The 24,440-nt window shown below is 49.2% G+C and overlaps 1 protein-coding gene across 2 annotated transcripts in view; it reads left to right on the top strand.

Annotated features, from left to right (window-relative positions):
- LOC120991952 (killer cell lectin-like receptor subfamily G member 1) overlaps positions 1–24,440 on the top strand; it is a 128,527-nt gene that overhangs the window by 77,432 nt on the left and 26,655 nt on the right. For both annotated transcript variants that reach the window (XM_040420696.1, XM_040420697.1), the window contains 4 exons: positions 3,420–3,512; positions 22,265–22,330; positions 23,006–23,092; positions 23,729–23,773. In XM_040420696.1, coding sequence (XP_040276630.1) covers positions 3,420–3,512; positions 22,265–22,330; positions 23,006–23,092; positions 23,729–23,773 — 291 coding nt within the window. The remainder of the gene's footprint in view (positions 1–3,419; positions 3,513–22,264; positions 22,331–23,005; positions 23,093–23,728; positions 23,774–24,440) is intronic.

Here is a 24,440-nt window from a genome sequence, read left to right as displayed (position 1 = left end):
GGAGCCTAGTCGCTCAGGGTATGCTTATGCCATGACTATTATTGACCATTTCACCAAGTTTGTTGTAGCAGTGCCTGTGAGAGACCAAACAGCCAAGACTACAGCCGAAATGTTCTGGAAGCACTTCCTCCTGCCCTATGGATGTCCAGAAAAGATCCTCACCGACCAAGGACCTGCTTTTGAGTCCCATCTGTTCCATGAACTGTGCCGCTTACACAACTGTAAGAAGATCCGGACAACGGCCTACCATCCTCAAGGTAATGGATTATGTGAAAAAATGAATCAGACCTTGATAGAGATGCTGAGGGCCGTGCCTCCTGAAAACAGAGGAGATTGGCCTAATCTGTTGCCACAGCTCATGTTCACATACAATCATACCATACATTGTTCCACTGGATATACCCATTTTTACTTGATGTTTGGGCGCCAAGGGACATTGCCTGCTGATCATTCATTGGACATACATGTGCCTGATTGCAATAACCCGTTACCTAACACCGACTGGGTTGCTGAACATCAAAGGCGATTGAATGCAGCCAAAGCCATTGTTCAGGAACGTATGGACTTTGCTAGAGACCGACAGCAGAGAGACTATGATCAGGCAGCCCATGCAGAACCCTTGACCATAGGGGCCGTGGTATGGTTAAAGAATAACCGCCGTACCAGTAAACTGGACAGTAAATGGGAACGAAGTCCCTATGTTGTCACTGCAATCCCAAATGTTGGAACTCACACTTATGAGATCACCCGGGAAGACAAGGGATCCCAAATTGTACACCGAAACCGGTTAAAGCTCTGCCTGACACCAGAACCTAGTGCCGAGAGTTCTGGATCTGAATTCCCTGTGTCAGAGCCAGCAATACAGCCCGAGGATCCTATGCAGGCTGTCAGTAATCTAAGATATGACGCTGATCCCATGCATTGGCTTCTGACACCGTGGCTGAACTTGCTGGTGCCTGCTCCGGCCCCTACCGTCTCTTCACCTCCAGAGGAGCCGGTTCAAGATGCCCCGGATCTAGTTCCCCCTCTCGTGGATATTGTTGTTCCAGTTGTTCCTGTTGTTCCAGTTGTTCCTGACCAAGGTCTCGCTGATGGAGACCCTCCTGTTGCTCCTGTCTCTTCTACTTCGTTGCTAAGGGAAGAGGAGACCCCTGTACTGAGAAGGTCTACCCGGATGACCAGGGGACGCCCACCAGTCCGTTTAGGAGACTTTGACTATTCTGGTGGTGTCTCCTCCCAAACCGTTGCTACCGGTAATACCTTGTTGGACATTTGTGCGCAAGAATGGACTCCTCCACGTGAGCCCTTGCCTGTGTTACACCCACAGGAAACTCCTGGGTAGTTACGTTTTTATACTGTTTTATCTCTTTTACTGTTTTATCATGGACTTATTCATTGTCATGGACTATCCTGGTTATAATGTTACGCTGTGCCAGGTCAGCGCCCCAGTTCCATTCACTATCCTGAGAGAAGAGAACGACGCCCCTTGTCACTACCCTGCACCTTTATCAATTGGACCTGATCTGAATGTAAATGCAGATGAATTACATGTATGTATGCCTGCATGTGTCTTTTTCTATTTCAGGTAGAGCTTCCAGTTGGGCGAGCCCTGATGGAGTACGAGGTCGTACTCAGCTTAAAGCAGTGGGGTATGTAGTGTACGGGAACTGTAATACCCGTCACTACCAAAGGTCACTTGGTTTGCTGTCGTCCCTCCTTAATTATGGGGAAGTTGGTGTATGTCAGTTTTATAAAATGTCATTTAATGTAATGCTATGTATTTCCCTGTTACTAGGAAACTTGCATGTACAGGCCTGCTAGGGGTGTCATTCCAGCTCTTCGTCACTAGAGGGAGCTAGGGAGCCCTAAATTATATAAGGCCCAGTCAAGGAAGGGAAAGGCAGTGTAATCTAGTCTAGTGTGGAGTGCAGAAGCTTCTAGAACCTGAGGAAGCTGAGAGAGAGACAGAGGCAAAGTGCAGAGAAGCAAGAGGTACTCAAAATAACAGAGGAGGTACTTTATAAAGCTACAGCCAAGGATATAAAGCCAGAACTAGGTTATTGGGCCTTGGAGAAGATTTGCTATATTCCAGGATCAGACAGAAATAGAGTGCAAGCTCCTGTACTGCAAGTCCTGTGTTTAACACTCTGTAATCACCTTGCTCAAGCTGTATTGCCTGCATCAACCGTATTGCAAAATCGACTGTATGCTAAGGAACTGCGATTCCGTAAATGTCTCTATGAAACCTACTAAAGTTGGAGTTCTGTTTAACATCACGCGGTCCCTCATTTATTTCTGCTATCCGCAAACGGCGTGCCTCCGTTTACTTGGCACTGGCGTCACGAACAATTTCTACCATCACCTGTCTATGCAGAGAGTCAGCCGTACCAGGTTAGTGTCTATTGCACTACATCACTCAGAACACTTCTAATCACAACTTGAGTACGCTGCATCAGCAACCTAGCAGGACACAAGGACCTTGACGCTCAGGCATCTGGGAAGGGGGCTGAGCCACTTATATGCATGCAGGAGGGCTAGGATTGGTCAGTGAGGTCACATGATCTAACCCATAAAGCACAGAAAGTGACGCGTGCTGGCACTTAAGGAATTGCTGCAGGGAAGAAGCAGCAAGCTTGGCTGTGGCCATGGCTGAGAGGAAACTGTGGAGGGGATCCCAGAACAAACAGTACCTGCAAGGACAGAGCCCAGGACTGCAGCGGTAAATGGGAAAGCACTGGCAGCAGATCACCGCTGAACACGGCGCCCGGGACTGGTACCCGGACACTGTAATGTTCGGTACAAACCCGAACTGTGCGGTCCGGATTGGCGCATCCCTGGAGGTAATCTAAATGAGGAAAGTAATCGCTGTATCTATAGCATATGGCAGGAAGTTCTGTAGACTCTTTGACAAGATGTTCTTTGCGTTCTGTGAGGTCAGAGGTTACGAGAGACAGTAGATGATGTCTATTGCAGAAGCTGCTCCCGTGCTGCAGTCATGTAGATTTGCTCCTGACTTGTGATTTGTTTTCTGCAGTTTTTCACCCTCAGCAGAGCGGGGGCGCCGACGTCACCTACGCAACCGTCTGCAAGAAAACCACCCAGAAGTCACACCATGAAGGTATGGCATAGCGAGTTGGAACGGGTCACATGACACTGCCTGCCATGACACCCGTCCAGCGGGTCACCCTGTGATCCCCTCGCCCTAATCATTCACTTTACACAGCGCTGTGGATTAGGTTTCTTTTCATTGGTCAGAGGGTCACATTAAAGATGGTGGACGGTCATGTGACCATGGCTACCTACTGGTGTCTACCTGTGAGCACGCAGAGCGCCCTCTAGTGTCAGCACCTCAAATACAAGAATACACTCCAGACATATGACATGTGACATCACGTCACCGCCTTACCATTCATTTTCAGATTCTGCAGGAGGCGATGACATCACAGTCACGTACGCGGCGCTCAAGGAGACGACCAAGAAAAAGGGCCGAAAATGTGAAGAAGACCAAGAAGGTACAAAACCTCCTGACACAAGAGTGTACACACTGAGCGCTTACACCTGTAATACAGACACGTCACATGTGATCACACCTGTAATACAGACACGTCACATGCGATCACACCTGTAGTACAGACACTCCACATGTGAACACACCTGTAGTACAGACACGTCACATGCGATCACACCTGTAGTACAGACACGTCACATGTGATCACACCTGTAATACAGACACGTCACATGTGATCACACCTGTAGTACAGACACGTCACATGTGATCACACCTGTAGTACAGACACGTCACATGTGATCACACCTGTAATACAGACACGTCACATGCGATCACACCTGTAGTACAGACACGTCACATGTGATCACACCTGTAGTACAGACACGTCACATGTGATCACACCTGTAATACAGACACGTCACATGTGATCACACCTGTAATACAGACACTCCACATGTGATCACACCTGTAGTACAGACACTCCACATGTGATCACACCTGTAGTACAGACACTCCACATGTGATCACACCTGTAGTACAGACACGTCACATGTGATCACACCTGTAGTACAGACACGTCACATGTGATCACACCTGTAGTACAGACACTCCACATGTGATCACACCTGTAGTACAGACACGTCACATGTGATCACACCTGTAGTACAGACACGTCACATGTGATCACACCTGTAGTACAGACACGTCACATGTGATCACACCTGTAGTACAGACACTCCACATGTGATCACACCTGTAGTACAGACACGTCACATGTGATCACACCTGTAGTACAGACACGTCACATGTGATCACACCTGTAGTACAGACACGTCACATGTGATCACACCTGTAGTACAGACACATCACATGTGATCACACCTGTAGTACAGACACGTCACATGTGAACACACCTGTAGTACAGACACGTCACATGTGATCACACCTGTAGTACAGACACGTCACATGCGATCACACCTGTAGTACAGACACGTCACATGCGATCACACCTGTAGTACAGACACGTCACATGTGATCACACCTGTAGTACAGACACGTCACATGTGATCACACCTGTAGTACAGACACGTCACATGTGATCACACCTGTAGTACAGACACGTCACATGTAATCACACCTGTAATACAGACACGTCACATGTGAACACACCTGTAGTACAGACACGTCACATGTGATCACACCTGTAGTACAGACACGTCACATGTGATCACACCTGTAATACAGACACGTCACATGTGATCACACCTGTAGTACAGACACGTCACATGCGATCGCACCTGTAGTACAGACACGTCACATGCGATCACACCTGTAGTACAGACACGTCACATGCGATCACACCTGTAATACAGACACGTCACATGTGATCACACCTGTAGTACAGACACGTCACATGTGATCACACCTGTAGTACAGACACGTCACATGCGATCACACCTGTAGTACAGACACGTCACATGTGATCACACCTGTAGTACAGACACGTCACATGTGATCACACCTGTAGTACAGACACGTCACATGCGATCACACCTGTAGTACAGACACGTCACATGTGAACACACCTGTAGTACAGACACTCCACATGTGATCACACCTGTAGTACAGACACGTCACATGTAATCACACCTGTAATACAGACACGTCACATGTGAACACACCTGTAGTACAGACACTCCACATGTGATCACACCTGTAGTACAGACACGTCACATGTGATCACACCTGTAGTACAGACACTCCACATGTGATCACACCTGTAGTACAGACACTCCACATGCGATCACACCTGTAGTACAGACACGTCACATGTGAACACACCTGTAGTACAGACACGTCACATGTGATCACACCTGTAGTACAGACACGTCACATGTGAACACACCTGTAGTACAGACACGTCACATGTGATCACACGTGTAATACAGACACTCCACATGTGATCACACCTGTAGTACAGACACGTCACATGTGATCACACCTGTAGTACAGACACTCCACATGTGATCACACCTGTAATACAGACACTCCACATGTGATCACACCTGTAGTACAGACACTCCACATGTGATCACACCTGTAGTACAGACACGTCACATGTGATCACACCTGTAGTACAGACACGTCACATGTGATCACACCTGTAGTACAGACACGTCACATGTGATCACACCTGTAGTACAGACACACCACATGTGATCACACCTGTAGTACAGACACGTCACATGTGATCACACGTGTAATACAGACACGTCACATGTGATCACACCTGTAGTACAGACACGTCACATGCGATCACACCTGTAGTACAGACACGTCACATGTGATCACACTTGTAGTACAGACACGTCACATGTGATCACACCTGTAGTACAGACACGTCACATGTGATCACACCTGTAGTACAGACACGTCACATGTGATCACACCTGTAGTACAGACACGTCACATGCGATCACACCTGTAGTACAGACACGTCACATGTGATCACACCTGTAGTACAGACACGTCACATGTGATCACACCTGTAGTACAGACACGTCACATGTGATCACACCTGTAGTACAGACACGTCACATGTGATCACACCTGTAGTACAGACACGTCACATGCGATCACACCTGTAGTACAGACACTCCACATGTGATCACACCTGTAGTACAGACACGTCACATGCGATCACACTTGTAGTACAGACACGTCACATGTGATCACACCTGTAGTACAGACACGTCACATGCGATCACACCTGTAGTACAGACACGTCACATGCGATCACACCTGTAGTACAGACACGTAACATGCAATCACACCTGTAGTACAGACACGTCACATGCGATCACACCTGTAGTACAGACACTCCACATGTGATCACACCTGTAGTACAGACACGTCACATGCGATCACACCTGTAGTACAGACACGTCACATGCGATCACACCTGTAATACAGACACGTCACATGTGATCACACCTGTAGTACAGACACGTCACATGTGATCACACCTGTAGTACAGACACGTCACATGCGATCACACCTGTAGTACAGACACGTCACATGCGATCACACCTGTAGTACAGACACGTAACATGCAATCACACCTGTAGTACAGACACGTCACATGTGATCACACCTGTAGTACAGACACGTCACATGTGATCACACCTGTAGTACAGACACGTCACATGTGATCACACCTGTAATACAGACACGTCACATGCGATCACACCTGTAGTACAGACACTCCACATGTGATCACACCTGTAGTACAGACACGTCACATGCGATCACACCTGTAGTACAGACACGTCACATGTGATCACACCTGTAATACAGACACTCCACATGCGATCACACCTGTAGTACAGACACGTCACATGTGATCACACTTGTAGTACAGACACGTCACATGTGATCACACCTGTAGTACAGACACGTCACATGCGATCGCACCTGTAGTACAGACACGTCACATGCGATCGCACCTGTAGTACAGACACGTCACATGTGATCACACCTGTAGTACAGACACGTCACATGTGATCACACCTGTAGTACAGACACTCCACATGTGATCACACCTGTAGTACAGACACTCCACATGTGATCACACCTGTAGTACAGACACGTCACATGCGATCACACCTGTAGTACAGACACGTCACATGTGATCACACCTGTAGTACAGACACGTCACATGCGATCACACCTGTAGTACAGACACGTCACATGTGATCACACCTGTAGTACAGACACTCCACATGCGATCACACCTGTAGTACAGACACGTCACATGTGATCACACCTGTAGTACAGACACTCCACATGCGATCACACCTGTAGTACAGACACGTCACATGCGATCGCACCTGTAGTACAGACACGTCACATGCGATCACACCTGTAGTACAGACACTCCACATGCGATCACACCTGTAGTACAGACACTCCACATGCGATCACACCTGTAGTACAGACACTCCACATGTGATCTCACCTGTAGTACAGACACGGGCACATGCGATCACACCTGTAGTACAGACACTCCACATGTGATCACACCTGTAGTACAGACACTTCACATGTGATCACACCTGTAGTACAGACACGTCACATGTGATCACACCTGTAGTACAGACACGTCACATGCGATCACACCTGTAGTACAGACACGTCACATGCGATCACACCTGTAGTACAGACACTTCACATGTGATCACACCTGTAGTACAGACACGTCACATGTGATCACACCTGTAGTACAGACACGTCACATGTGATCACACCTGTAGTACAGACACTTCACATGTGATCACACCTGTAGTACAGACACGTCACATGTGATCACACCTGTAGTACAGACACGTCACATGTGATCACACCTGTAGTACAGACACTTCACATGTGATCACACCTGTAGTACAGACACGTCACATGCGATCACACCTGTAGTACAGACACGTCACATGTGATCACACCTGTAGTACAGACACGTCACATGTGATCACACCTGTAGTACAGACACTCCACATGCGATCACACCTGTAGTACAGACACTCCACATGCGATCACACCTGTAGTACAGACACGGGCACACTAGATATAACTCAATATACACAGATAATATATACAGTGGTCTGAGGTTACAGATACAGGTAATATGGTACAAACAGGATTACACAGAGTACAAGTCAGTTACCGGGTAGATGAATGTTCCTTTGGGTTAGGATGGTGTAATAGTCCTTGGCTGTATTCACATGGAGGGCAGTGATGTCAGCTGGTTGCAGGTCCCTCTAAACACATTACACGATGTGACCTTCCTTCAGAGAAAAGACACGCCCGCTTGCTAGCACAAGCCTTTTAACCTGTAGCCGATCCCTCCACTCCCGGCCTTTGGGAGGGGTCCACCCCCCTCTGCTGGGCTGGAAGCAAATGACCCACAAAACCCTTTAGGGTTCATAGCTCCAGGCCAGAAGGTCACAGGGAGATGGTTCTGGGACCAACGGATCCGCCTGGGTTCTGGCTACCAGTAGAGACCAAGCATGGTACCGTTATTGGGTTTCTGTTGGGAGATATGTATATCTCCCTTCCCTGGCATCCCACCACCAAACTAAGACCATGGGCATCTTCATTATGGCCACAGGGATACAAATACGTATCCAGTTTGCGCCTGTGATGGCCAGGTGATTCATAATTCCTTATAAATCACCGGTTAAATGCTGTCTGCTAGATTTGATTGAACTGGGGAATGGCTTAGACCCCCTGCAGGGAGGTTTTCCTGTAGGATCCGTGCTGTCTGAATGGGGCGTGAAATTATAAACAAAGGTGGCCTGCAAGAGGTTCCCTGCCATATGGCTGGGGCTTTGAAGCAGGGCCCTCCTGTGGAATTCACTACCTCTGCTATCTGACAGCTGATGGCTGGTGTGAGAACTTATTTTGCACGTACACTGACCAAGGTGAATTAAATGAAAATCATGGCTGCCATTAAACGATAATCCATATTCCTGACACTTCTCTCACTCTGCTGTACTGACAAGCTGACTTGGTAACTTGGTTTCTTCTTTACGCTGCACTTCACTTTTTAGTCGTACTTATCTTCAGCCAAGGAATAGGTTAGAATCCTGGCAGCTCCAACATGGAGTCTCAACCAGAACACACCAGAACTGCCCCACCTCCTTCTAGTAGGAAGCAGGACTGGCCTACTTCTGCCGAAAGGGGTGGGGGGGGAGAAGGGAATGGTGAGTTCCATGCTATCTTACTATAGCTCTGCCGTGTTTTCTGCCACCTGCTGGTGAACCAAGTAAATTACATTTATAACAGTTACATAGAAATATTATCATTGCACAATATAAAGGACCTGGACAAAAAAATATAAGATGACGTTGTCTTAGCCCATTAGAGATAGTAGCAGGGTGAAGGAGAGGTCTGTGTGTCCTCCAGTAATAAATGCCGAATGTAAGGTCTGTGTCCCTTCCCCCCAGTAATACATGCTGGATGTGAGGTCTGTGTCCCTTCCCCCCAGTAATACATGCTGGATGTGAGGTCTGTGTGTCCTCCAGTAATACATGCTGGATGTGAGGCCTGTGTGTCCCCCCAGTAATACATGCTGGATGTGAGGTCTGTGTGTCCTCCAGTAATACACGCTGGATGTGAGGTCTGTGTGTCCCCCCAGTAATACATGCCGGATGTCAGGTCTGTGTGTCCCCCCAGTAATACATGCTGGATGTGAGGTCTGTGTGTCCCCCCAGTAATACATGCTGGATGTGAGGTCTGTGTCCCCCCCCCCCAGTAATACATGCTGGATGTGAGGTCTGTGTGTCCTCCAGTAATACATGCTGGATGTCAGGTCTGTGTGTCCCCCCAGTAATACATGCCGGATGTGAGGTCTGTGTGTCCTCCAGTAATACACGCTGTATGTGAGGTCTGTGTGTCCTCCAGTAATACATGCTGGATGTGAGGTCTGTGTGTCCTCCAGTAATACATGCTGGATGTGAGGTCTGTGTGTCCTCCAGTAATACATGCTGGATGTGAGGTCTGTGTGTCCTCCAGTAATACATGCTGGATGTGAGGTCTGTGTGTCCCCCAGTAATACATGCTGGATGTGAGGTCTGTGTGTCCCCCAGTAATACATGCTGGATGTGAGGTCTGTGTGTCCCCCAGTAATACACGCTGGATGTGAGGTCTGTGTGTCCCCCCGTAATACATGCTGGATGTGAGGTCTGTGTGTCCTCCAGTAATACATGCTGGATGTGAGGTCTGTGTGTCCTCCAGTAATACATGCTGGATGTGAGGTCTGTGTGTCCCCCAGTAATACATGCTGGATGTGAGGTCTGTGTGTCCCCCAGTAATACACGCTGGATGTGAGGTCTGTGTGTCCCCCCGTAATACATGCCGGATGTGAGGTCTGTGTGTCCTCCAGTAATACATGCTGGATGTGAGGTCTGTGTGTCCCCCAGTAATACATACTGGATGTGAGGTCTGTGTGTCCTCCAGTAATACATGCTGGATGTGAGGTCTGTGTGTCCTCCAGTAATACATGCAGGATGTGAGGTCTGTGTGTCCTCCAGTAATACATGCTGGATGTGAGGTCTGTGTGTCCCCCAGTAATACATGCTGGATGTGAGGTCTGTGTGTCCTCCAGTAATACATGCCGGATGTGAGGTCTGTGTGTCCTCCAGTAATACATGCCGGATGTGAGGTCTGTGTGTCCTTCAGTAATACATGCTGGATGTGAGGTCTGTGTGTCCTCCAGTAATACACGCTGGATGTGAGGTCTGTGTCCCCCCCCCCAGTAATACATGCCGGATGTGAGGTCTGTGTGTCCTCCAGTAATACATGCCGGATGTGAGGTCTGTGTGTCCTCCAGTAATACATGCTGGATGTGAGGTCTGTGTGTCCCCCAGTAATACATGCCGGATGTGAGGTCTGTGTCCCCCCCCAGTAATACATGCCGGATGTGAGGTCTGTGTGTCCTCCAGTAATACATGCTGGATGTGAGGTCTGTGTGTCCCCCAGTAATACATGCTGGATGTGAGGTCTGTGTGTCCTCCAGTAATACATGCTGGATGTGAGGTCTGTGTCCCCCCCCAGTAATACATGCTGGATGTGAGGTCTGTGTGTCCTCCAGTAATACATGCTGGATGTGAGGTCTGTGTGTCCTCCAGTAATACATGCCGGATGTGAGGTCTGTGTGTCCTCCAGTAATACATGCTGGATGTGAGGTCTGTGTGTCCCACAGTAATACATGCTGGATGTGAGGTCTGTGTGTCCCCCAGTAATACATGCTGGATGTGAGGTCTGTGTGTCCCCCAGTAATACATGCTGGATGTGAGGTCTGTGTGTCCCCCAGTAATACATGCTGGATGTGAGGTCTGTGTGTCCTCCAGTAATACATGCTGGATGTGAGGTCTGTGTGTCCCCCAGTAATACATGCTGGATGTGAGGTCTGTGTGTCCTCCAGTAATACATGCTGGATGTGAGGTCTGTGTGTCCTCCAGTAATACATGCTGGATGTGAGGTCTGTGTGTCCCCCAGTAATACATGCTGGATGTGAGGTCTGTGTGTCCTCCAGTAATACACGCTGGATGTGAGGTCTGTGTCCACCCCCCAGTAATACATGCTGGATGTGAGGTCTGTGTGTCCTCCAGTAATACATGCTGGATGTGAGGTCTGTGTGTCCTCCAGTAATACATGCTGGATGTGAGGTCTGTGTGTCCCCCAGTAATACATGCTGGATGTGAGGTCTGTGTGTCCCCCAGTAATACACGCTGGATGTGAGGTCTGTGTGTCCCCCCGTAATACATGCCGGATGTGAGGTCTGTGTGTCCTCCAGTAATACATGCTGGATGTGAGGTCTGTGTGTCCCCCAGTAATACATACTGGATGTGAGGTCTGTGTGTCCTCCAGTAATACATGCTGGATGTGAGGTCTGTGTGTCCTCCAGTAATACATGCAGGATGTGAGGTCTGTGTGTCCTCCAGTAATACATGCTGGATGTGAGGTCTGTGTGTCCCCCAGTAATACATGCTGGATGTGAGGTCTGTGTGTCCTCCAGTAATACATGCCGGATGTGAGGTCTGTGTGTCCTCCAGTAATACATGCCGGATGTGAGGTCTGTGTGTCCTTCAGTAATACATGCTGGATGTGAGGTCTGTGTGTCCTCCAGTAATACACGCTGGATGTGAGGTCTGTGTCCCCCCCCCAGTAATACATGCCGGATGTGAGGTCTGTGTGTCCTCCAGTAATACATGCCGGATGTGAGGTCTGTGTGTCCTCCAGTAATACATGCTGGATGTGAGGTCTGTGTGTCCCCCAGTAATACATGCCGGATGTGAGGTCTGTGTCCCCCCCCAGTAATACATGCCGGATGTGAGGTCTGTGTGTCCTCCAGTAATACATGCTGGATGTGAGGTCTGTGTGTCCCCCAGTAATACATGCTGGATGTGAGGTCTGTGTGTCCTCCAGTAATACATGCTGGATGTGAGGTCTGTGTGTCCTCCAGTAATACATGCTGGATGTGAGGTCTGTGTGTCCCCCAGTAATACATGCTGGATGTGAGGTCTGTGTGTCCTCCAGTAATACATGCTGGATGTGAGATCTGTGTGTCCCCCAGTAATACATGCTGGATGTGAGGTCTGTGTCCCCCCCCCAGTAATACATGCCGGATGTGAGGTCTGTGTGTCCTCCAGTAATACATGCCGGATGTGAGGTCTGTGTGTCCTCCAGTAATACATGCCGGATGTGAGGTCTGTGTGTCCCCCAGTAATACATGCTGGATGTGAGGTCTGTGTCCCCCCCCAGTAATACATGCTGGATGTGAGGTCTGTGTGTCCTCCAGTAATACATGCTGGATGTGAGGTCTGTGTGTCCCCCAGTAATACATGCTGGATGTGAGGTCTGTGTGTCCCCCAGTAATACATGCTGGATGTGAGGTCTGTGTCCCCCCCAGTAATACATGCCGGATGTGAGGTCTGTGTCCCCCCCAGTAATACATGCTGGATGTGAGGTCTGTGTCCCCCCCCAGTAATACATGCCGGATGTGAGGTCTGTGTGTCCTCCAGTAATACATGCTGGATGTGAGGTCTGTGTGTCCCCCAGTAATACATGCTGGATGTGAGGTCTGTGTGTCCTCCAGTAATACATGCCGGATGTGAGGTCTGTGTGTCCTCCAGTAATACATGCTGGATGTGAGGTCTGTGTGTCCCCCAGTAATACATGCTGGATGTGAGGTCTGTGTGTCCCCCAGTAATACATGCTGGATGTGAGGTCTGTGTGTCCTCCAGTAATACATGCAGGAAGTGAGGTCTGTGTGTCCCCCCAGTAATACATGCCGGATGTGAGGTCTGTGTGTCCCCCCAATAATACATGCCGGATGTGAGGTCTGTGTGTCCTCCAGTAATACATGCAGGATGTGAGGTCTGTGTGTCCCCCCCAGTAATACATGCCGGATGTGAGGTCTGTGTGTCCTCCAGTAATACATGCCGGATGTGAGGTCTGTGTGTCCTCCAGTAATACATGCTGGATGTGAGGTCTGTGTCCCCCAGTAATACATGCCGGATGTGAGGTCTGTGTGTCCTCCAGTAATACATGCTGGATGTGAGGTCTGTGTGTCCCCTAGTAATACATGCTGGATGTGAGGTCTGTGTGTCCTCCAGTAATACATGCCGGATGTGAGGTCTGTGTGTCCTCCAATAATACATGCCGGATGTGAGGTCTGTGTGTCCTCCAGTAATACATGCTGGATGTGAGGTCTGTGTGTCCCCCAGTAATACATGCTGGATGTGAGGTCTGTGTGTCCTCCAGTAATACATGCCGGATGTGAGGTCTGTGTGTCCTCCAATAATACATGCCGGATGTGAGGTCTGTGTATCCCCTAGTAATACATGCTGGATGTGAGGTCTGTGTGTCCCCCAGTAATACATGCTGGATATGAGGTATGTGTGTCCTCCAGTAATACATGCCGGATGTGAGATCTGTGTGTCCTCCAGTAATACATGCTGGATGTGAGGTCTGTGTGTCCCCCAGTAATACATGCTGGATGTGAGGTCTGTGTGTCCTCCAGTAATACATGCTGGATGTGAGGTCTGTGTGTCCTCCAGTAATACATGCTGGATGTGAGGTCTGTGTGTCCTCCAGTAATACATGCTGGATGTGAGGTCTGTGTGTCTACCAGTAATACATGCTGGATGTGAGGTCTGTGTGTCCCCCAGTAATACATGCTGGATGTGAGGTCTGTGTGTCCTCCAGTAATACATGCTGGATGTGAGGTCTGTGTGTCCTCCAGTAATACATGCTGGATGTGAGATCTGTGTGTCCCCCAGTAATACATGCTGGATGTGAGGTCTGTGTGTCCCCCAGTAATACATGCCGGATGTGAGGTCTGTGTGTCCCCCAGTAATACATGCCGGATGTGAGGTCTGTGTGTCCTCCAGTAATACATGCCGGATGTGAGGTCTGTGTGTCCTCCAGTAATACATGCCGGATGTGAGGTCTGTGTGTCCTCCAGTAATACATGCTGGATGTGAGGTCTGTGTGTCCCCCAGTAATACATGCTGGATGTGAGGTCTGTGTGTCCTCCAGTAATACATGCTGGATGTGAGGTCTGTGTGTCCCCCAGTAATACATGCCGGATGTGAGGTCTGTGTGTCCCCCAGTAATACATGCCGGATGTGAGGTCTGTGTGTCCTCCAGTAATACATGCTGGATGTGAGGTCTGTGTGTCCCCCAGTAATACATGCCGGATGTGAGGTCTGTGTGTCCTTCAGTAATACATGCTGGATGTGAGGTCTGTGTGTCCCCAGTAATACATGCTGGATGTGAGGTCTGTGTGTCCCCCAGTAATACATGCTGGATGTGAGGTCTGTGTGTCCTCCAGTAATACATGCTGGATGTGAGGTCTGTGTGTCCTCCAGTAATACATGCTGGATGTGAGGTCTGTGTGTCCCCCAGTAATACATGCTGGATGTGAGGTCTGTGTGTCCCCCAGTAATACATGCTGGATGTGAGGTCTGTGTGTCCTCCAGTAATACATGCTGGATGTAAGGTCTGTGTGTCCTCCAGTAATACATGCTGGATGTGAGGTCTGTGTGTCCCCCAGTAATACATGCTGGATGTGAGGTCTGTGTGTCCTCCAGTAATACATGCTGGATGTAAGGTCTGTGTGTCCTCCAGTAATACATGCCGGATGTGAGGTCTGTGTGTCCTCCAGTAATACATGCTGGATGTGAGGTCTGTGTGTCCCCCAGTAATACATGCTGGATGTGAGGTCTGTGTGTCCCCCAGTAATACATGCTGGATGTGAGGTCTGTGTGTCCTCCAGTAATACATGCTGGATGTGAGGTCTGTGTGTCCCCCAGTAATACATGCTGGATGTGAGGTCTGTGTGTCCCCCAGTAATACATGCTGGATGTGAGGTCTGTGTGTCCTCCAGTAATACATGCCGGATGTGAGGTCTGTGTGTCCTTCAGTAATACATGCTGGATGTGAGGTCTGTGTGTCCCCCCCCCAGTAATACATGCTGGATGTGAGGTCTGTGTGTTCTCCAGTAATACATGCCGGATGTGAGGTCTGTGTCCCCCCCCCCCCAGTAATACATGCTGGATGTGAGGTCTGTGTGTCCCCCAGTAATACATGCTGGATGTGAGGTCTGTGTGTCCCCCAGTAATACATGCCGGATGTGAGGTCTGTGTGTCCTTCAGTAATACATGCTGGATGTGAGGTCTGTGTGTCCTCCAGTAATACATGCTGGATGTGAGGTCTGTGTGTCCTCCAGTAATACATGCTGGATGTGAGGTCTGTGTGTCCCCCAGTAATACATGCTGGATGTGAGGTCTGTGTGTCCTCCAGTAATACATGCTGGATGTGAGGTCTGTGTGTCCTCCAGTAATACATGCTGGATGTGAGGTCTGTGTGTCCCCCAGTAATACATGCTGGATGTGAGGTCTGTGTGTCCTCCAGTAATACATGCTGGATGTGAGGTCTGTGTGTCCTCCAGTAATACATGCTGGATGTGAGGTCTGTGTGTCCCCCAGTAATACATGCTGGATGTGAGGTCTGTGTGTCCTCCAGTAATACTTGCCGGATGTGAGGTCTGTGTGTCCCCCAGTAATACATGCTGGATGTGAGGTCTGTGTGTCCTCCAGTAATACATGCTGGATGTGAGGTCTGTGTGTCCCCAGTAATACATGCTGGATGTGAGGTCTGTGTGTCCCCCAGTAATACATGCCGGATGTGAGGTCTGTGTGTCCTCCAGTAATACATGCCGGATGTGAGGTCTGTGTGTCCTCCAGTAATACATGCCGGATGTGAGGTCTGTGTGTCCTCCAGTAATACATGCCGGATGTGAGGTCTGTGTGTCCTCCAGTAATACATGCTGGATGTGAGGTCTGTGTGTCCCCCAGTAATACATGCTGGATGTGAGGTCTGTGTGTCCTCCAGTAATACATGCTGGATGTGAGGTCTGTGTGTCCCCCAGTAATACATGCTGGATGTGAGGTCTGTGTGTCCTCCAGTAATACATGCTGGATGAGAGGTCTGTGTGTCCCCCAGTAATACATGCCGGATGTGAGGTCTGTGTGTCCTCCAGTAATACATGCTGGATGTGAGGTCTGTGTGTCCCCCAGTAATACATGCTGGATGTGAGGTCTGTGTGTCCTCCAGTAATACATGCCGGATGTGAGGTCTGTGTGTCCCCCAGTAATACATGCCGGATGTGAGGTCTGTGTGTCCTCCAGTAATACATGCTGGATGTGAGGTCTGTGTGTCCTCCAGTAATACATGCTGGATGTGAGGTCTGTGTGTCCCCCAGTAATACATGCCGGATGTGAGGTCTGTGTGTCCCCCAGTAATACATGCCGGATGTGAGGTCTGTGTGTCCTTCAGTAATACATGCTGGATGTGAGGTCTGTGTGTCCTTCAGTAATACATGCTGGATGTGAGGTCTGTGTGTCCCCCAGTAATACATGCTGGATGTGAGGTCTGTGTGTCCTCCAGTAATACATGCTGGATGTGAGGTCTGTGTGTCCTCCAGTAATACATGCTGGATGTGAGGTCTGTGTGTCCCCCAGTAATACATGCTGGATGTGAGGTCTGTGTGTCCCCCAGTAATACATGCTGGATGTGAGGTCTGTGTGTCCTCCAGTAATACATGCTGGATGTAAGGTCTGTGTGTCCTCCAGTAATACATGCTGGATGTGAGGTCTGTGTGTCCCCCAGTAATACATGCTGGATGTGAGGTCTGTGTGTCCTCCAGTAATACATGCCGGATGTGAGGTCTGTGTGTCCTCCAGTAATACATGCTGGATGTGAGGTCTGTGTGTCCCCCAGTAATACATGCCAGATGTGAGGTCTGTGTGTCCCCCAGTAATACATGCTGGATGTGAGGTCTGTGTGTCCTCCAGTAATACATGCTGGATGTGAGGTCTGTGTGTCCCCCAGTAATACATGCTGGATGTGAGGTCTGTGTGTCCTCCAGTAATACATGCCGGATGTGAGGTCTGTGTGTCCTCCAGTAATACATGCTGGATGTGAGGTCTGTGTGTCCTCCAGTAATACATGCTGGATGTGAGGTCTGTGTCCCCCCCAGTAATACATGCTGGATGTGAGGTTTGTGTGTCCTCCAGTAATACATGCTGGATGTGAGGTCTGTGTCCCCCCCAGTAATACATGCTGGATGTGAGGTCTGTGGGTCCCCCAGTAATACATCCTGGATGTGAGGTCTGTGTGTCCCCCAGTAATACATGCTGGATGTGAGGTCTGTGTGTCCTCCAGTAATACATGCTGGATGTGAGGTCTGTGTGTCCCCCCAGTAATACATGCTGGATGTAAGGTCTGTGTGTCCTCCAGTAATACATGCCGGATGTGAGGTCTGTGTGTCCTCCAGTAATACATGCTGGATGTGAGGTCTGTGTGTCCCCCAGTAATACATGCTGGATGTGAGGTCTGTGTGTCCCCCAGTAATACATGCTGGATGTGAGGTCTGTGTGTCCTCCAGTAATACATGCTGGATGTGAGGTCTGTGTGTCCCCCAGTAATACATGCTGGATGTGAGGTCTGTGTGTCCCCCAGTAATACATGCTGGATGTGAGGTCTGTGTGTCCTCCAGTAATACATGCCGGATGTGAGGTCTGTGTGTCCTTCAGTAATACATGCTGGATGTGAGGTCTGTGTGTCCCCCAGTAATACATGCCGGATGTGAGGTCTGTGTGTCCCCCAGTAATACATGCTGGATGTGAGGTCTGTGTGTTCTCCAGTAATACATGCCGGATGTGAGGTCTGTGTCCCCCCCCCCCAGTAATACATGCTGGATGTGAGGTCTGTGTGTCCCCCAGTAATACATGCTGGATGTGAGGTCTGTGTGTCCCCCAGTAATACATGCCGGATGTGAGGTCTGTGTGTCCTTCAGTAATACATGCTGGATGTGAGGTCTGTGTGTCCCCCCCCAGTAATACATGCTGGATGTGAGGTCTGTGTGTTCTCCAGTAATACATGCTGGATGTGAGGTCTGTGTGTCCCCCAGTAATACATGCCGGATGTGAGGTCTGTGTGTCCTCCAGTAATACATGCCGGATGTGAGGTCTGTGTCCCCCCCCCAGTAATACATGCTGGATGTGAGGTCTGTGTGTCCTCCAGTAATACATGCTGGATGTGAGGTCTGTGTGTCCTCCAGTAATACATGCCGGATGTGAGGTCTGTGTCCCCCCCCCCCCCAGTAATACATGCTGGATGTGAGGTCTGTGTGTCCCCCAGTAATACATGCTGGATGTGAGGTCTGTGTGTCCTCCAGTAATACATGCTGGATGTGAGGTCTGTGTGTTCCTCAGTAATACATGCTGGATGTGAGGTCTGTGTGTTCTCCAGTAATACATGCCGGATGTGAGGTCTGTGTCCCCCCCCCCAGTAATACATGCTGGATGTGAGGTCTGTGTGTCCCCCAGTAATACATGCTGGATGTGAGGTCTGTGTGTCCCCCAGTAATACATGCCGGATGTGAGGTCTGTGTGTCCCCCAGTAATACATGCTGGATGTGAGGTCTGTGTGTCCCCCCAGTAATACATGCTGGATGTGAGGTCTGTGTGTCCTCCAGTAATACATGCTGGATGTGAGGTCTGTGTGTCCTCCAGTAATACATGCTGGATGTGAGGTCTGTGTGTTCTCCAGTAATACATGCCGGATGTGAGGTCTGTGTCCCCCCCCCCCCAGTAATACATGCTGGATGTGAGGTCTGTGTGTCCCCCAGTAATACATGCTGGATGTGAGGTCTGTGTGTCCCCCAGTAATACATGCCGGATGTGAGGTCTGTGTGTCCTTCAGTAATACATGCTGGATGTGAGGTCTGTGTGTCCCCCCCCAGTAATACATGCTGGATGTGAGGTCTGTGTGTTCTCCAGTAATACATGCTGGATGTGAGGTCTGTGTGTCCCCCAGTAATACATGCCGGATGTGAGGTCTGTGTGTCCTCCAGTAATTCATGCCGGATGTGAGGTCTGTGTCCCCCCCCCAGTAATACATGCTGGATGTGAGGTCTGTGTGTCCTCCAGTAATACATGCTGGATGTGAGGTCTGTGTGTCCTCCAGTAATACATGCCGGATGTGAGGTCTGTGTCCCCCCCCCCAGTAATACATGCTGGATGTGAGGTCTGTGTGTCCCCCAGTAATACATGCTGGATGTGAGGTCTGTGTGTCCTCCAGTAATACATGCTGGATGTGAGGTCTGTGTGTTCCTCAGTAATACATGCTGGATGTGAGGTCTGTATGTTCTCCAGTAATACATGCCGGATGTGAGGTCTGTGTCCCCCCCCCCAGTAATACATGCTGGATGTGAGGTCTGTGTGTCCCCCAGTAATACATGCTGGATGTGAGGTCTGTGTGTCCCCCAGTAATACATGCCGGATGTGAGGTCTGTGTGTCCCCCAGTAATACATGCTGGATGTGAGGTCTGTGTGTCCCCCCAGTAATACATGCTGGATGTGAGGTCTGTGTGTCCTCCAGTAATACATGCTGGATGTGAGGTCTGTGTGTCCTCCAGTAATACATGCTGGATGTGAGGTCTGTGTGTCCTCCAGTAATACATGCTGGATGTGAGGTCTGTGTGTCCTCCAGTAATACATGCTGGATGTGAGGTCTGTGTGTTCTCCAGTAATACATGCCGGATGTGAGGTCTGTGTCCCCCCCCCCCAGTAATACATGCTGGATGTGAGGTCTGTGTGTCCCCCAGTAATACATGCTGGATGTGAGGTCTGTGTGTCCCCCAGTAATACATGCTGGATGTGAGGTCTGTGTGTCCTTCAGTAATACATGCTGGATGTGAGGTCTGTGTGTCCCCCCCCAGTAATACATGCTGGATGTGAGGTCTGTGTGTCCCCCAGTAATACATGCTGGATGTGAGGTCTGTGTGTCCTTCAGTAATACATGCTGGATGTGAGGTCTGTGTGTCCCCCCCCAGTAATACATGCCGGATGTGAGGTCTGTGTGTCCTCCAGTAATACATGCTGGATGTGTGGTCTGTGTGTCCCCCAGTAATACATGCTGGATGTGAGGTCTGTGTGTCCCCCAGTAATACATGCCGGATGTGAGGTCTGTGTGTCCCCCAGTAATACATGCTGGATGTGAGGTCTGTGTGTCCCCCCAGTAATACATGCTGGATGGGAGGTCTGTGTGTCCTCCAGTAATACATGCTGGATGTGAGGTCTGTGTGTCCTCCAGTAATACATGCTGGATGTGAGGTCTGTGTGTCCTCCAGTAATACATGCTGGATGTGAGGTCTGTGTGTCCTCCAGTAATACATGCTGGATGTGAGGTCTGTGTGTTCTCCAGTAATACATGCCGGATGTGAGGTCTGTGTCCCCCCCCCCAGTAATACATGCTGGATGTGAGGTCTGTGTGTCCCCCAGTAATACATGCTGGATGTGAGGTCTGTGTGTCCCCCAGTAATACATGCCGGATGTGAGGTCTGTGTGTCCTTCAGTAATACATGCTGGATGTGAGGTCTGTGTGTCCCCCAGTAATACATGCTGGATGTGAGGTCTGTGTGTCCCCCAGTAATACATGCTGGATGTGAGGTCTGTGTGTCCTCCAGTAATACATGCCGGATGTGAGGTCTGTGTCCCCCCCCCCCCAGTAATACATGCTGGATGTGAGGTCTGTGTGTCCTCCAGTAATACATGCTGGATGTGAGGTCTGTGTGTCCTCCAGTAATACATGCCGGATGTGAGGTCTGTGTCCCCCCCCCCCAGTAATACATGCTGGATGTGAGGTCTGTGTGTCCCCCAGTAATACATGCTGGATGTGAGGTCTGTGTGTCCTCCAGTAATACATGCTGGATGTGAGGTCTGTGTGTCCTCCAGTAATACATGCTGGATGTGAGGTCTGTGTGTCCTCCAGTAATACATGCCGGATGTGAGGTCTGTGTCCCCCCCCCCAGTAATACATGCTGGATGTGAGGTCTGTGTGTCCCCCAGTAATACATGCTGGATGTGAGGTCTGTGTGTCCTCCAGTAATACATGCTGGATGTGAGGTCTGTGTGTCCTCCAGTAATACATGCTGGATGTGAGGTCTGTGTGTCCTCCAGTAATACATGCTGGATGTGAGGTCTGTGTGTCCTCCAGTAATACATGCTGGATGTGAGGTCTGTGTGTCCTCCAGTAATACATGCCGGATGTGAGGTCTGTGTGTCCCCCAGTAATACATGCCGGATGTGAGGTCTGTGTGTCCTCCAGTAATACATGCCGGATGTGAGGTCTGTGTGTCCCCCAGTAATACATGCCGGATGTGAGGTCTGTGTGTTCCTCAGTAATACATGCTGGATGTGAGGTCTGTGTGTCCCCCAGTAATACATGCTGGATGTGAGGTCTGTGTGTCCCCCAGTAATACATGCTGGATGTGAGGTCTGTGTGTCCTCCAGTAATACATGCTGGATGTGAGGTCTGTGTGTCCCCCAGTAATACATGCTGGATGTGAGGTCTGTGTCCCCCCCCCCCAGTAATACATGCTGGATGTGAGGTCTGTGTGTCCCCCCAGTAATACATGCTGGATGTGAGGTCTGTGTCCCCCCCCCCCAGTAATACATGCTGGATGTGAGGTCTGTGTGTCCTCCAGTAATACATGCTGGATGTGAGGTCTGTGTGTCCCCCAGTAATACATGCTGGATGTGAGGTCTGTGTGTAGAGGAAGTCAGAGATGTCCATACTAATACTGCACTGGTATTTTTGCTCTCATCATTGCTTTCTGTCTTACAGGTCAATGTGTGGAGAAGTCAACACAAGATGAGGAGCACACAGACTGGAAGCACAGAGTACTTCGAGGTACGGGTATATTCTGTAGTGTGGGCCGGACGGGTGCTGCAGACCGGGGTGATCACCGTGGGCCTTGCAGATGCAGGTGAAGGACAATGAGACGTTACAGTAGCTGATGTGAGAGGTGATCAGAGCCCGGATTCAGGGGAAGGGCAGAGGCTTGAGAAGGTTCAGAAGTGGACTGAAGGTGAGGAAGATAAATGAAAGGAGTTATTTCCATGTCATGAAGGGATTGTATATTGAAGGGACATGCCTTCACTTGATGATCGTAGGGGGCTTGATTTGTGTAACCCCACCAATCAGGCGAATAAAGGGGCTGCAGTGCTTGTTTAGTGCTACGTCCCCTTTAAAGTTTTGCCTACACAGCAGCACCGGAGAAGACAGTGCAGGGGACACAGAGCTATGTCCCTTTATTCTAAGGATTTGTGGGGGTCCTTTCGGCTGGAACCCCACCAATCATAAGATACCAGCTATAGGTTATTAATTTATGAGACAGGAATACTTCTTCAAATACCCAGGATTCTTCTCATGCATTCCTGACTCCATGGTGCACATCCTGAGGTGGAGGGACACAGCTCCTGGTCTACAGTGTCCTGTCAGCACAGAGGATTCCTCACCACAATGCTTCTTCTGCCCCATTACTGTTGACTATCTTATAAGACATTATGTTATTGCCCCCTGCAGGTCGGCACTGCTCATTGCTCCCCATCCCCTTCCTGGTCATCCTGTGTCTCATTCTTCTCATCACCACCATCACTAGCAGAACCTCCTGTGAGTTTGCAGACCTCTGGAACAGATTCATTTCTATATAGTTCTCTCAGCTCCATCGTTCCCTCTTCTCCATTCTTCTGTGCTACTTAATTGTTCTCGTTATTAATCCATTGTTTTCTATTTTCCATTGTCTTTTTCTACTCAATTGTTCTCTTCATTGTTTTCTCAGGTCCACTGTCTTCTTCTCTCCATTGTCCTCTCTCACCCACCTCTCTTTGCTCTTTTCTCTATTGTCTGTTTCTACTCAGTTGTTCTCTAATCTCCATTGTTTTCACTGATCCATTGTTCTCTGTAGACCATTGTCTAATTATACCTCATTGTTCGCTCTGATGTTTCCTTGAATCAATTGTCCTCTTATCCATTGTTCTGTATTCTCCATTCTCCTGCTCAATTGTTCTCTCGTCTTCATTGTTTCTTCTGATCCATTGTCTTTTACTACTACATTATTTACTTGGATCCACAATTCTTTCCTCTCCATTGTCCCCTCTTCTCTGCTGTCCTCTGTTCTTCATTGTTCTCCTCACAATGGGCTTCCATGTCACATGTGATAGTAAGGATTTGTTGCTGGGATGCATCCCTTCAGTGAAATTCCAGCAGTGGACTTCAATCTGATGACGATGACTTTCTCATTCCCAGATATAACCAGTGACGGAAGTAGATCAGGACCATCGTCCTCATCAGGTACAGTCCAGATGAAGCCCCTGACGCATGATATCCAGAAAGCTTCATCTTACAAAATTCTGCCCACAATCATATCAGGTGCTGTTACTGACAACATTGATAAACGGAGTAGACCTCATATCTGAGGTGCAGGCTATCGATAAATGATCTACATAGCCTGACAGTAGGACATACAGCATACTGCTACTACCACCCAAGAAGAACATCTCTCATACCTGTAATAACCCCTGGAGGATCCTGAGTTGTGTGCAAAATGTTGTATGGATGGAGGGGTCGGAAGTGGAGATCTGTGGACAACACGGGTCCTATTACACCTGCTGTGAATGCAGTATATACCAGAGGGACCATTAAACACCAGTCACACATTGTAGGTCTCTGTCCCCTCAGAGCCTGGACAATTGATGGAGGGTCCATTCACCTGTCTCCAAGCTGAGCTATCCTGTGTAATACAAGTCTACATGTGAATAGCTAGGGAAACCAAACATGAAAGTTCTGAAGCCACAGTTCTGACCCAAACACAACAGAAAACCTGCCCGAGAAGTCTATGGGGTGGGGAGCAGTTACTTTTGTTCCCGTGTTGCATGGACATTCTTTGGTGCACACGTTCTCATGAACTGAGAGCTGTGTATGAAGTCATTGACAGGACAATAGCAGGACAACCTACCTC

This window comes from Bufo bufo, chromosome 2 (genome assembly GCF_905171765.1).
Source record: "Bufo bufo chromosome 2, aBufBuf1.1, whole genome shotgun sequence".
Taxonomy (NCBI): domain Eukaryota; kingdom Metazoa; phylum Chordata; class Amphibia; order Anura; family Bufonidae; genus Bufo; species Bufo bufo.
The sequence above is the reverse complement of the archived record's forward strand: the minus strand, read 5'-3'. Positions and strand labels throughout refer to the sequence as shown.